Below are 15,607 nucleotides of genomic sequence, written 5' to 3'. Positions count from 1 at the left end.
TTTAGTTTGTGGTGTGATATGAAGAGTGACGTATTCATTTTGTTCCTAGTTTATTCCTATTTCCTCTTTTAACTGCATGGAGGACTTTTATTTTGATCCCCTGAACCGGATGTAGCAGTGTGAACTGGCTCTAATGTAGGTAAGCTGAGACCCAAGAAGACTCTTTATAGGTCCATGAGAAGACTGGTGTACATGAAATAAGCCCTGTGTTCCAAATCTCATACTTTTTAATTTTACTACACTACATACTAAAGTACAGAAGAGTTTTAGTCTTTTTACTACACTACATACTAAAGTACAGAAGAGTTTTAGTCTTTTTACTACACTACATACTAAAGTACAGAAGAGTTTTAGTCTTTTTACTACACTACATACTAAAGAACAGAAGAGTTTTAGTCTTTTTACTACACTACATACTAAAGAACAGAAGAGTTTTAGGGCCACGGGAGAGAAAAAAATCAAATAATTAAATTTTTTTTTCATTATGTCGAGAAATGTCAAGAATAAAGACAAATACTGCGAATTGCGATTGGAGATAGTGGGGCATTTTTCTCCTAAATATTCTAAATATTACATCTACATCCTAAATATGTTTCTGACATACTAAATCGTAGTGAAGTATGGGGACTGGAACTCAGGGAATGTAACAGATGGTAGTGTAACCAGGATGAAATGATCTCTTTATTTTGATTGACAATTCACCAAATACTGATTAACATGAAGCCAGTATACGTTTAAGCTTTGTTCAAGGTACATTCTGTAACCTGTTCAAACTCCAATGTTAATTTAAATATGAGGCCTATACCTGTACTGTCACTTTAAGAAATGTCCCTGTTATATGACGTCAGTGCAGCGCGTCGCTCAGTCGGCGCCAACCTAACAGAGAGAAGGTATGTTGCTATTGTTGTCATCATATCTGAGCATGTAATTAGTTTTGTAGACAATTCAAATGTTTAATGTTGAACGTAATGTGTTAGTATTAAAGCTGTGAACACAGACCAGCGCTGACATTTCAACCAACTCTCCGTAAAGACACATTTTAAGAGTTGTGTTGTACACACGTGCGTCCGAGTGCTACAGGGTTTCCTCGTGTGTTTGTTTGCGAACAAGGGAATGCGGAACCGGGGCCTATTGCTCTAAACCAAGATAAGGGATTAAGCCGGGATATGTTGGTTGTCCTGGCTCGCTTTAGCTCATGCATGTCTGAATGTTATGTCTGTTCAGGGGCGTAGCACCAAATTCTGGGCCCCTATAAAAAAAGTCCTGATGGGCCCCCTGAAAAGCGGTCTTACAATACACATGGCTCTCTGAGCCAGACAACTCCACAATATTTAATCTGATGAATGACCAAATCATTACTTTTACCGGTGTTTCCCCCACAATATGTCTTAGTCAAGGTGGTCACTGGCCAGGGTCACAGAGCGGAGCGCCGCGGCAAAAATTTTGGGGGTATTTTGCTCAAAGATGCCAATGCGCACTATAGAAATTGTAGCTCCCAAGTAGTATCACGCGAGGCAGAGGTCTTTGTTAAAAACAGGGTTTTATTTCAGGTCGAACCAACCCGTGAGAACTAGGTTTAAAAGAGAAAAAAGAAATCAAATGAATAAATACAATTCACAATTTAACATTGCGCATGCAAATCACGCAACACCATGTCATGGAAAGAAACAAAGTCATACAATACATTCGGTCACATTCTTATACAAATAAATAAAAGGTAAACAAACCTCGTCCACTGCTAGACTACTTAGGGAGGGAGTCTTCTTTCTTGTCTTTTTAAGGTTTTTTCTTCTTCCTTGTGCTTTTAGCTTTATTTTAACTTGTAGCTTATAAAAACGGGTGCTGCTTCTTTCATGTTGTTTGGCAATGTACGTCACCTAAAGTGCACTATCGGAAACATATGCCAGCGGCAATTAGTTCCGCCCCAATAACATTGTAACAGGTAGGAACAAAAAATCGGAGTTTTACTAATTAAGACAAACTGCCAATGTGTGGCAGTTACAGAAATAAACAACTGTTTATTTGAATACAGTTGTGCAATTTTGTTTGCTATGTGCAGGTATAATTTTACAGACAGTACAAAACACAATTAAAGAAAACTTCTACTGTTTTGGTGCAATACTATGCAGACACACTAAATACAAATAATAGACCATACACTTGTGTATGCACATCAAGTGCAAATTCAACTTTTTAAAGTTCCTTTATGGATGGGGGGCTGTGATTATTGTGGACAATAGGCCTACTGTGATGCGATAGCCTATAATTCAATAATGGTTATTATTAGCCTACTTGCTTGATTTCTTTTTAAATACAGGTCGTTTTGGAACATGTCTTTCTCAATTTAAAACATAAAAATAAAGCAGCATTGAAAATTCAGAAAATAAATCTTGTTGGCCTACACTAGCATGCTGTTCTACAAATAACTCAATAGTTGAAATAATAAATACAATGTGTTTTCCCCTTAAAATGTCTAAATGCATTTCAAAGACAGTAACAGTGTGGCACTTCTGTAAACACTTACTGAAACTTGCAGGGGCCATCACTCTCATGTATTCATTAGACTTTTCTCTGTGCTGTCTGAGCTGATAGATAGGTTGTGTTGCCACAGTGACATGGAGTCTTAAACTGTCCTAGCTTTGCCAGCACTTATTTCTGTACCGCTAAATATCCCCATAGAAACATCGCTGAGTTTATTTCCGCCACGAGTTCAATTCAATGTTGGCTTGCTCCTGCTTACTCTCCCGCACACATGCCTTAGTCATGCGCAGGCCCCTGATCTCCTTGCAAGGGTCAGGGGCCTATCACGAGCCAGTAAATTATTCCTTTTTTTGGAATGGCATTGTTCAGGGCCTTCGAAGATCGGGGGCCCACATTTAGCTTGTTAAAAAAAAAATATATATTTATATATATATATATTTTTTTATGGGCCCCCCTCTGCCTTGGGCCCCCCCACGACTGTATTACTTTTCCCCCCAGTCCGTCGGCCCTGTGTCTGTTCAATGGGAAATATTAATGCTGGTGGTATTAACATGTGTAAAAATGCAGCAAATTGAATTAAGCATCTTTATACAAGTTGCTGTTTATTATTTTACATTTATTTAATATATTATATATTCTTTTTAAATATATATACAAAATAAATGCAGTGCGGGCACAGCATCATTTTATACAGATAGGTTGGAAATGTACTCGCCCAGAAAATGTTGCATATCATGATAATTATGAATAAATCAAACAAATTGCAGATGAGAACAACTTGTTCTCTCCACCAGAGACTTTAAAGGTGTACAATCAATCAATCAATCAATCAATCAATCAATCAATCAATCAATCAATCAATCAATCAATCAATCAATCAATCAATCAATCAGCTTTATTCAAGAGGTCCTTTTAAAAGACATACAACATACACGTTAAAGGAGACAATTAAACCAATGTTTCCACGTGGATGTACATGAACGTACAGTACTGAGACCAGGATTAGTCAGCAGCATTATTATAACAATAGGAGAATCATTCAGTCAACAAATACATTCATACATCATATTTCTTAAAAGGGCATGGAATGTATGAACACCTACACCTGCTATGTCATGTTGCTTTTCACTGTCTGTTTTCCTACTGTAAATCCAGACTAATCATTTATATAAAGTGTGATTGGGTCTGTGTCCTGCATCTGATCCACTCAGACATAGAATAGAATAGAATAGAATATACTTTATTTGTACATACAACAGAATGTGCTTATGGAGCCTCTTAAAACAATGCTCACACAACATCACACAATAAATATTATAAAAATACCTAAAAGAAATACAATCTTAAAAGAAAAAACATTGTCATTTCAGACATGTTCCAGCTCAGGTCCTTCATCCAGCAGCGGCTGCTGGCAGCGGCCGACGAGATTCTCTGGGAGGTGGAGAGAACCATCAGGCTGGCTGACCCGGAGTCCATGCTCCTCACTGCAGGTTAGACAGGTTTGGGGTTAGTTCTCATCTTATCCACACTGCAGGTTAGGGTTCTGAATCGCCTGGAAGATGTAGCTTCCTACTGTCATGTGAGGGCCACAGTGGACTGTGTTGGTAAAGGGACTACAACTGCACCATACGGATATATCCAGTGCTTTAAGCAGCGCCTCTTATAGTCATCCAGGATTCACTCTAGTTCCAGTTCTATCTCATTCCTACTGACCAGAGGCGGTGCTTCAGCACTGGGTGATTCCATCTCGCGCATGTCGAGATATTATAACGACAAAGTCACTGTGACACATTGGTGAACCCGGAATATCTATATATTCCTGAAATCACCAGAGGATCTGTTCCAACTGGATCTTGTTGCGGTAGCGGATTAAATAGAAGGTCAACGACAAACAAGATTTGTATTAGCTCGTCGCTTGTAGCCTCGTAACCCAAGCGTTGGTGCCTCAACTGGTTTTACCACTTCGTCCACCAGAGGCTGTGACTTGCTGTTGTGATTTCGGCTAGCGCGGCAGCTAACGTCCCCGCTGTGTTAATCCCGGTGGTGTATATTACTTTAATTTAAGAGGCTTGCCCGTCGACAGCTTAGTTTTTCACCGTTGCACCGTGTCGCACTGTGCTCGGGTGCTATCACCTAAAGCCTGTTGCATACCGGTATTGGTTCGCCAGTGGTCGTTTTTTTCCTAAAGTCGCCGTCACTGTTACTATTAGGGCTGTTGGACCGTTGCGTTGGTGCTTTCGCCTGAAGCCCGGTTGCTACTAATTAATTTGCCGGCAGCTGCTTGGTTTTTCCGATGGTCATCGCCGCTGAGTCACAACGTGACTTGGGCGCTCCCGCCTAAAGTTGGCTTGACATAATTAATTTTTGCTGACATGTTAAACGCCCATGCATGAACTATAGTTTCATGCCTCATGCACTGAGGCTTGTTAGGTTGGCTGAAGTGGAGGGCGGACCAGGGTCGCCCCCTTCGGGTGTTGGTCCTAGTGGCACCAGACGCCTCGGCAGCTGGTGGACCCTCGGGAAGTCCCGATAGGTTGACATTTTGGATATCCTGTAGTGGATACTCTTTCAAACCAGTTTGCTCAGTTTTAAGCCCTCCTACAAAACCTCCAACCAACTCATGGTATACCGGCTAAGGCTGCTCATCCTTCTTACTCAGAGGATGACATGCTGTCCACAGCTGCGTGTTGTAATCTCTTCACAGGCGGGCAGCTCGGCTGGAGGGTCAGTGTCCGGCTGTTTGACCAGCCGTGCGTATGGCCCTGCCAAGTCTGGGGTTTGATGAAGCTCTGTCAACTTTACCGAGAGCAACCTTACACCATGTTGGGTTGTGAGTTACCTGGAGCTAGGTGGCCGTGGTCTCAGAGGGTGGATAACCAGACGGTCCCTCTACCTAGTCAGCAGTTTCTGAAGGAGCCCAGAGGCTTCAACCACCACGACCCCTGGGGCTCCATCATGGGACTTGCAAGTTGTCCTGAGGTCCTTATGTCTACCCCCATTTGAGCTGCTGACGCTTAGGGCATATGTTGAAGCAACAACCAGCTTGTTTAAGACAAATAACCTCTTTGTCTGTTACGGGGGTCGCAGGGAAGGGGCTGCTCTGTCCAAACAGACTCTCCCACTGGATTGTGGATGTGGTCTTGAATGCACAAAGAGCACAGGGGCTCCATGTGCCCTTGGCCTTTAGGTGCCACTCTACCAGGAGTATGGCTACATCATGGGCTGCCTTGAAGCAGGTTCCACGTCAGGACATTTGCTCTGTGTTAACAACCTCATCATGTACGTTGCGCGGCTCTACAGAGTAAATGTTGCTGTGGGATGAGGGCTTCGAGCCCTTAATTGATGAGAACTCTTCGTGACCTTTTTGGTATAAGTCATCCAGTGCTAAAGCCTCCAAGGTGTTTAGGGGCCACTCACACTAGGGCCGCGGCCCCGTGCCAAAGCTCATTAGCATACTAAAGTCTAGAACGTTTGGCTAGTGTGACCACGCCAACTGTATTCCAGCACGGAACAGCCCCTTGGCCACGGCACACCTGGGAGAGGTGTGCCGTGGCCAAAGTACAGATGCTAATGAGATGACACGCGCACAAGCAAGCGCACAGGCGGCATTCCTGACGTGAATTTATTAAGGATGCATTGTCCGTTAACGTCCGCTGCCTACTATAGTCGGCACCAGAATTGCCCACCACTTGGACTTGTAGCTATAATGTGTGAGAATTAACGTGTGTAAGCCTAGGTGTGGGCTAATAAAAGAGGGAGAGAGCTAATTAGGTCGGCTCAGAAAGCACAGCAAAAAGGTTTTCGTGTTTACTCACGTTCGTCAGATGATTTTTTTTCTTTTTCCTCCCGTCAGCTGTCATAACTGCATTTACGCATGGCGGTTGAGACGCACCCAAAACAACACACCGCGGCCCGGTGATAAGGAAACAGTAGCCTACACTAAGGTTTAACAAGAAACTTTATAAAGACACTTAAAAAAACGATCTCTGCCCATACAAAAAGTTCTGACTTGGATTTGATGGAGCGATCGATGTGTACAAAACCATCCGGTACGTATGGTCTGATGACGGGCCGTTATATTAATAATAAACAGCGTGCTGCACAAATATGAGACTGTCCACCTATTACGTCAAGGCTACATTTAAAAAAAAACAATAGCTTAAGGATTCTCGTTGCTCAAATGTGGAAGTGGAATATTTGATGCAAATTTGGTCGGATGAAAATATTCACAAACAGTCGTATAGCCTACAAGCAGTGTTAATTTTGGCAGCAAATTCTGATTTAGTCTCAGTCTTAGTCTTTTGAATATCACACCATTTAGTCTTAGTCCTATTCTAGTCATCTAAAATATTTTAGTCTAGTCTAGTCTACTAAATATAAGCAGATTTTAGTTTGACTAAATCTACAGCGGACTTCGTCGACTAAGTGTTTTTCTTCATTGAATGGTATTAAGGTTTGAATATGCAATACAGACACAGATTTAATGGTTGTAATACAAAACATGTATTCTATTTCATTAGTAATAATCTCACATAAAATCAGTGTACCTGACTGGATAGGAGGGGGGGCTTTAAGAGCCTGTGCCCGGGGGCCCATTATCTCATGATCTGTCTATGAACCAACTGGATTCCACAATCTTTTTTCTTTTTGCGGGGAGCATGCACAAGCATTATTTATAAAAAAAATAAAGAAAATATTTTAAAAAAGTGGGGGGCCCCACACTAGGTCTTGAAACGGGCCCCGAGATCGTTAAGGCCGCCCCTGGGCAGCAGCAGCAGCACGCAGTTGAGGTGCTGATAAAACTGAGCAACTGCGCCTTCCTTTAAGCAACACTGCTGCCGCTGTGTGTGTTCGGACTTCTTTTGCATCAAAGCCTTTTAGATAATACAATTAAAGGTTTTAATTGAACGCTGTCCATGCGTCGGAGTTGATGGACAGCGGAGTAACTTAAAAACAGAAACTAACGGACGGAGGCGGCAGTTTCACATGGCTCTGTGTATTCAAACTCGAGACAGAGCCTACTACAAACAGATCGCGGAACTTAGCCGTTCCCCTAGACATCGTTAACGGGCAGGATATCCCTGACTATCATTTTTGTCCATCATACCGCAGAGTTTTTCAGCACAGCGGCTCACTCCACCCGCTCACACCTGCGCGGTCTCCCGTCGATTTTCACCAACACAGGGTTGCATTCGCTGCTTTGCACTGATTGGATTTCTTCCCAACTTGTCCCACAAAAAGAGTAGTTCTGATTGGATCTCTTCTCCATTCGTCCCGCCCTAACAGTTTCGTCTAGTTCCTATTCGTAGACTATAGTGTCATTTAAATTAGTCTCAGTCTTCGTCATCACATCTGCCTTTTTATTTAGTTTTTATTTAGTTTACGTCCGTGAAAAAGGTTCGTAGACGAATATTTTTCGTCATAGTCTTAGTCTACGAAATTAACACTGCCTACAAGTAGACTAAGCTCCAAATCCTAAACGGGCACGGTGACGTAGGCAAGGTGCAAGTGTGCCCAGGCCACGAGCAGTGTGAGCACGGGCCTGTGGGGGGGGAGTGGGGAGGGGGGAATCGTGTTGAATCGTGCTGAGCACGGAACAGGCAAACGGCACTAGTGTGAGTGCGCCCTAACTGGTGTAATTACTCAACCTGTGCATGCGCAAGATGGAATCATCCCCTGATGCACTGCCTCTGGTGGTCACCCAGAATTCATAGAACCGTAGTTACATACGTAACTATCGTTTTAACTTTCTATCCTTTTGCTTAAAATGACTTTAACTTCAGTGCTGTAGATAAATACTCTATTGATTTTATCCAGTCAGGTAAAGTGGCCTATTGAGTGACTTCTGCTTCTATCTCCTCCTGTAGCTACACTACCTTCGTTGACCAACAGTGCTGCTGCTCTGGCCGGAGAGGAGACTTCAACACAACCCTCCATCAAAGAAGAGTTTAACCATGACCCATCTGAGGCCCCAGGCCTTTCTCACACCATTATAAATACAGAAAACAGCCACGGGAACCAGAACTCGATTGGTTTCAGCTTTGAGATAAAAGAGGAGCCAGAGGAACAACTTGTGGATGACGATCAAACAAAGGAGGTCATTCTTGCCTTTCCTGAATCTGTGAAAGAAGAGAGAAATCAGCCAGTAACACCAGACTACAATGAACAGTTGCCCTCTACTTCAGACTTCTCTGTGGCCGAGAGCGACAACAATTGCAGTGATGAAGAGTGGTTGGGGGGAAAAGGGCCGCAGAAAAATACGACATCGAAATTGAAGGTTCTCCAAACACAAAGTGGAAAAGCAAAAGTGAAAAAAAATAATCTCCAGGCAGCGCTGCCCGACAGCGAGTCTTCTGCCAGAAGTAAAAAAAACAGCAGGACTTGTCCCGTGTGTGGACAGGGTTTCCGTCACATGTTTCATTTAACAGAGCACATGAAATCCCACAAGAGGACGAGCAAGTCTGAGAAGAAGCTCCTCAGTCATTTAGAGGAAAATCAAACTGAAAACCTAGTTTGTAAGGTTTGTGGCAAGAGGTTCTCCTGCAAGAACAACCTACAGAGGCATTCCAAGAAACACACGGGGACTAAAGACCTTGAGTGTCAAGACTGTGGGAAGACATTTCTCAGGAAAGACGACCTGATCATACACACAAGGACCCACACAGGGGAGAAGCCGTACCACTGTGACATTTGTGGGAAAGGGTTTAGTCAGAAATCCATCCTCAATACTCACATAAGGACACACACAAGGGAGAAGCGGTACCACTGTGACATATGTGGGAAAGGGTTCATTCAGAACTGCACCCTCATTCGTCACATGAGGACACACACGGGGGAGAAGCTGTACCACTGTGACATTTGTGGGGAAGCGTGCAGTCGTAGAGACAGCCTCAATGCTCACATGAGGACCCACACGGGGGAGAAGCCATACCACTGTGACTTTTGTGGGAAAGGGTTCAGTCGTAGAGACAGCCTCAATGCTCACATGAGGAAACACACGGGGGAGAAGCCTTAGTAATTTGGCATATGTGGGTTACAGTTTTTTACAGATACAGCGGATATGAGATGTGGAGGGACATTGACCTGCTGTTCACAAAGCACAGGGAAATGGTGGAAGGAAAGTGCAAGTCACACGTTTCCCCTCACTCTGACGTTAGAACCATGAGAGCTGAAAATGGAAAGAATTATGCTCTCTCTATTTATGATGCCCGTTATGAGAGATACAGTCATTAGGACACCCCATTGAATATTCAGTTATTCATTAAGAAATGTTCCCATATTGATGTCTAATCTTGTTTTTATTAATCTCTGGAAAAGAAAGTGATCTAATTGCAGGTAAACAGCAAAAAAATAACATTGTTTTACTGATTAAACAAAATATATCAACATAAATGCATATTCTCACTGAGGAAAAAGTTAGGACACCCTACCCCCTAATACCTAGTGTTACCCCCTTTGGCTGAAATAACTTCAGTGAGACGCTTCTTGTAACCCTCTACCAGTCTCTGACATCGGTCTGAGGAAAGTTTGCCCTACTCCTCAATGCAGAATGTTTTAACCTGTGTGATGTGTGAGGGGTTTCTTGCATACAGTTCGTTTCAATTCACACAGCATCTCAATGGGATTAAGATCTAGGCTTTGACTGGGCCATTCCAGGACTCACCATTTCTTAGTTTTCAGCCAGTCCTTGGTGGATTTACTGGTATGTTTAGGGTCATTGTCATGATGCAGGGTCCAGTTCTGCTTCAGCTTTAATTTTCTTACAGATGGTCTCACATGTATCCCTCTGATACACTGTAGAATTCATGATGGATTCTATGATGGTGAGCTGGCCAGGTCCTGCTGCAGAGAATCATCCCTAAACCATGACACTTCCACCTCCATGCTTCACAGTTGGTATGAGGTTCTTTTCCTGGAACTCTGTATTTGGTGAGCGCCAAACATGTCCTCTTTTCTGGTGTCCAAATAATTCAATTTTAGACTCATCTGTCAAAAGAACATTACTCCAGAAGTCCTGTTCTTTGTCTACGTTCTCTCTGGCAAACTTCAGTCTGGCCTTAATGTTTCTCTTGGAGAGTAAAGGTTTCCTCCTTGCACACCGCCTGTGAAAGTTAAACTTGTGCAGTCTCTTTCTGATTGTAGAGGCATGCACCTTCACATCAACAGTGGCCAGAGCCTGCTGTAGGTCCCGCGATAACATTTTAGGGGTTTTGGAGACTTCTTTTAGCATCTTGCGCTCTACTCTCGGGGTGAACTTGCTTGGAAGGCCAGACCTGGGCATGTTGGCAGTTGCTTTGAATGTCCTCCACTTGTACACTTTTTTCCGGACAGTGGAATGGCTGATTTCAAAATCTTTTGAGATAATTTTAAATCCCTTACCAGATTCATGAGCTCCAAGAATCTTCTTTCTGAAGGCCTCACACAGGTCTTTTGATCTCACCATGTTGTTCACTCTCACATCAACAGTCAGGAGCACACCAAACTGAATGTCTGAGGTTTAAATAGGCCAAACCTCCTTCAAAATGCTGAGTAACAATGTTCTTATCATGTGCACCTGATCTGAAACACTTCTGTGTGATTTCAGACATTTTAAGTGAAAAAAATGTTGGGGTGTCCTAATTTATTCCTCAACAGAATTTGCATGTTTATTTTATTACATTTCACAGAAAGTTTTAAACAGTATTTTCTTCAGTTTTAAAAACTTATAAAACATGAATGTGTTGTAGAAAAAATCTTTTTTATTGATATGAGAGATTATTTAGTGTTGCCTTTGATGAAAAAAAGCTATTTTTAATCATTAAAGTACATTTTTAATAGAGGTTTACGGCCGCGCCGAGGCGTGAGCGCACGCGTATCTTTATTAATATCTCCCTGAAGATATGGCTGAAAAATCAAATGAAAACATCATCTCAAACTAGAGGTCCTCCTGTTTCCAGGGAATGTTCTTGTGATACTGTCAGTCCCTTACAGGCTTAGAGAACACTGTGAGAAGCAAGACCCAGAAGCTCCCCAGCTACCACTTAGCTTGTAAATAGTGCATAGAGTATATACATAGTGTGAAAGTAGTTTGTTATCATTGTTTTTATATTTACTTAATGGTTTGTTTTTTTATGTTTTGTGATGCTTCCTCTTTTGTTAGTATACATCCCATGAATCATCATATGTGGTTCAAAGTCTTCATTCAGTCTAATTTCCTAATGTTTTTTGAAAGTAGAGACAACATTTCTACCAAAAAAGCGTCTGGACCAAATTTCATATTAGTCATGTGTTGTGCACTTCCCTACTGTGTTTTGGAAAATTTCCACTGCATTTTTGAAGCTTCTTATTCATTGATTTCATTTTCCAAACGTTTTCATGGCTGTGTGATGTGGAATTATGTACATTTCAGGTCTAAGAAAGTAGTTGAGTGATTTGTGTTTTATTTTATCTGAAAGGTAATGTTTTCTTTAAGTTTGATGAAGTTAATAATATTTCCAATTACAATTTTTCATTAAATAATTATCCATATTTCAAACTTTAATCGATTTGAGTTTATTTATCCTAATGTCTGCACACTGTCTATATCAAAATAAATAAGCATGAGATTAAGAGGTCCAATGTGTGTGTTTTAATGTAGGGGAGAGTGGGGTAAAGTTAGACACTTTTTACATTTGCTCCCCTCTGAGCGAGCTCCAATGATTTATCAGTAAAATTTACACATTTCCCATTAATTCAGGATGTTTCTAAGCAATAGAAATTATCAGGATTTATTCAGGACGAAAGGCAGTGAAAATAGGATTGTTTAAAAAAAGTTATCTTGTGTCTCACTTTACCCCAGTTTAGGGGTATATTTGAATGTATAACTCAAATGTAACTTTTCTCATATTCAGAATTCGGACTTAAAGGTTCAGTAAGCGGAACTTCCTGCCAGTTTAGCTAACTTCCTGTCAGTGACTGCAGTTAGCAGTCCCCTCGCTCGTCCCCACGTCACCACATTAATGCACTGCGGTCTTCAAGCAGCGAGTTATCTAGCATCATCTCAGATCCATAAATGTGATAAAACATGATATACACCGCGTTCCAAATTATTACGCAAAATGGATTGAAGTGTCATAAACTTTAAATTTTTTGTTTTTCAATTAAACTCATGTATGATATTGTGTCTCAGGACGCTTTGGATCATTGAAATGAATCTCATACACCTGTGATAATTAGTTTGCCACGTGAGCCCAATCAAAGGAAAATTACTTAAGAAGGACGTTCCACATTATTAAGCAGGCCACAGGTTTCAAGCAATATGGGAAAGAAAAAGGATCTCTCTGCTGCCGAAAAGCGTCAAATAGTGCAATACCTTGGACAAGGTACGAAAACATTAAATATTTCACAAACTTAAGCGTGATCATCGTACTGTGAAGAGATTTGTGGCTGATTCAGAGCACAGACGGGTTGGTGCAGATAAAGGTATAATGAGGAAGGTTTCTGCCAGACAAATTCATCGGATTAGGAGAGCAGCTGCTAAAATGCCGTTACAGAGCAGCAGACAGGTATTTGAAGCCGCTGGTGCCTCTGGAGTCCCGCGAACCTCAAGGTGTAGGATCCTCCAGAGGTTTGCAGCTGTGCATAAACCTATTATTCGGCCACCCCTAAACAATGCTCACAAGCAGAAACGGTTACAGTGGGCTCAGAAATACATGAAGACTAATTTTCAAACAGTCTTGTTTACTGATGAGTGCCGTGCAACCCTGGATGGTCCAGATGGATGGAGTAGTGGATGGATGGTGAATGGCCACCATGTCCCAAGAAGGCTGCGACGTCAGCAAGGAGGTGGCGGAGTCATGTTTTGGGCCGGAATCATGGGGAGAGAGCTGGTAGGCCCCTTTAGGGTCCCTGACGGTGTGAAAATGACCTCGGCAAAGTATGTTTAGTTTCTGACTCACCACTTTCTTCCGTGGTACAAAAAGAAGGACAGTGCCTTCCGTAGTAAAATCATCTTCATGCATGACAATGCACCATCTCATGCTGCAAAGAATACCTCTGTGTCATTGGCTGCTTTGGGCATAAAAGGAGAGAACCTCATGGTGTGGCCCCATCTTCCCCTGACCTCAACCCTATTGAGAACCTTTGGAGCATCCTCTGCAAAAGATCTATGAGGTTGGGAGGCAGTTCACATCAAAACAGCAGCTATGGGAGGCTAGTCTGGCATCCTGCAAAGATATTCAAGCAGAAACTCTCCAAAAACTCACAAGTTCAATGGATGCAAGAGTTGTGAAGGTGATATCTAAGAAGGGGTCCTATGTTAACATGTAACTTAGCCTGTTAAGATGTTTTTGATTGAAATAGCTTTTGATTTCACTAAATATGACCTTCACATCAATTCAACAAATGACCATTTTTATTTCTTTACAACCTATAAAATGTTTTGAAACTCTGTTGTGCAAAATAGTTTGGAACGGTGCATTTTGAGTTTTTTATTTTTGAAAAAAATACCGTTATCATTGGGAGGTTTGTTCAATAAAAGTAAAATACTTTAACGGTTGATGACTTGAACATTATACTGACTGTCATTTGCATCGACTATTTAGGAAAATCAGAGAAAAATATCGTTTGCATAATAATTTGGAACGCACTGTACTCACAACCGACATAGGGAAGGATTTTTACCTGCTCCGCCATTGTAGGCGCATAAACATTCACCCATCTGTCGCTCTGGCGTGCACCGGCAGTGAGATGGGTGCCGGTTTGTAGCGTTCTCTCTTATGAATGGATATCAGTTTCGGGATCCCCGAAAAGTTTATTTGCCGATTACCTGCAGAGCGGTTGACTGATAGATCGGCTTTATGAAACGCGCACACTATGTTAGTTATCACTGTATGAATAAAGATCAATTTAACACTTATATTAACATAAATAAATCGCTTACTTCACCTTTAACTGCACGCAAGACTTTTATTTTTATACCCTGAACCGGATGTAGCAGTGTGGACTGGCGGTTACTGAAGGTAAGCTAACTACAAGCTCTCAGAAGACCTGATATAATGTAACAGATGGTAGTGTAACCAGGGTGAAATGATGTCTTTATTTTGATTGAAAATTCAGCAAATACTGATTAACATGAAGCCAGTATACGTTTAAGCTTTGTTCAAGGTACATTTTGTAACCTGTTCACACTCAAATGTTAATTTAAATATGAGGCATAGATAGATATGAGGCCTATACCTGTACTGTCACTTTAAGAAATGTCCCTGTTATATGACGTCAATGCAGCGCGTCGCTCAGTCTGCGCCAACCTAACAGAGAGAAGGTATGTTGCTATTGTTGTCATCATATCTGAGCATGTAATTCGTTTTTAGACAATTCAAATGTTTAATGTTGAACGTAATGTGTTAGTATTAAAGCTGTGAACACAGAGCAGCGCTGACATTTCAACCAACTCTCCGTAAAGACACATTTTAAGAGTTGTGTTGTACACACGTGCGTCCAAGCGCTACAGGGTTTCCTCGTGTGTTTGTTTGCGAACAAGGGAATGCAGAACCGGGGCCTATTGCACTTAAAGGAATACTTCACCCGTACGGAACCGGGGCCTATTGCACTTAAAGGAATACTTCACCCATACGGAACCGGGGCCTATTGCACAAAACCAATATAAGGGATTAAGCCGGTATATTTTGGTTATCCTGGCTTTAGCCATGATTCGGTTGGCTCATGCATGTCTGAATGTTGTGTCTGTTCAATGGGAAATATTAATGCTGGTGGTATTTACATGTGTAAAAATGCAGTAAATTGAATTAAGCATAGGGGAGAACGGGGGGATCTGAGGCATCGGGTAATGTGCCAACCTAACAGAGAGAAGGTATGTTGCTATTGTTGTCATCATTTCTGAGCATGTAATTAGTTTTGTAGACAATTCAAATGTTTAATGTTGAACGTAATGTGTTAGTATTAAAGCTGTGAACACAGAGCAGCGCTGACATTTCAACCAACTCTCCGTAAAGACACATTTTAAGAGTTGTGTTGTACACACGTGCGTCCGAGTGCTACAGGCATGGACATATAAAGAAATGGACACCGTATTGAAAAATGGCGCTCATTCATTCCTATGAAAGCTTCTCATTGGCGCAGAGAAGCAACAAGGAAGCTGCCATATTGC

General features: G+C 41.8%; 1 protein-coding gene across 1 annotated transcript; it reads left to right on the top strand.

The window, feature by feature from the left end:
* The first annotated feature begins 880 nt into the window (after positions 1-880).
* LOC307263337 (uncharacterized protein) lies at positions 881-9,928 on the top strand. Its single transcript, XM_080044470.1, has 3 exons — positions 881-890; positions 3,852-3,971; positions 8,349-9,928. The coding sequence occupies exons 2-3, from the start codon at positions 3,854-3,856 to the stop codon at positions 9,494-9,496; spliced, it is 1,266 nt and encodes a 421-aa protein (XP_079900596.1). The 5' UTR covers positions 881-890; positions 3,852-3,853; the 3' UTR covers positions 9,497-9,928.
* Positions 9,929-15,607: the final 5,679 nt, after the last annotated feature.

The sequence above is a fragment of the Ammodytes marinus genome, assembly GCF_949987685.1.
Source record: "Ammodytes marinus genome assembly, chromosome: 16".
Taxonomy (NCBI): domain Eukaryota; kingdom Metazoa; phylum Chordata; class Actinopteri; order Uranoscopiformes; family Ammodytidae; genus Ammodytes; species Ammodytes marinus.
This window is presented reverse-complemented; position numbering and strand designations above follow the sequence as displayed.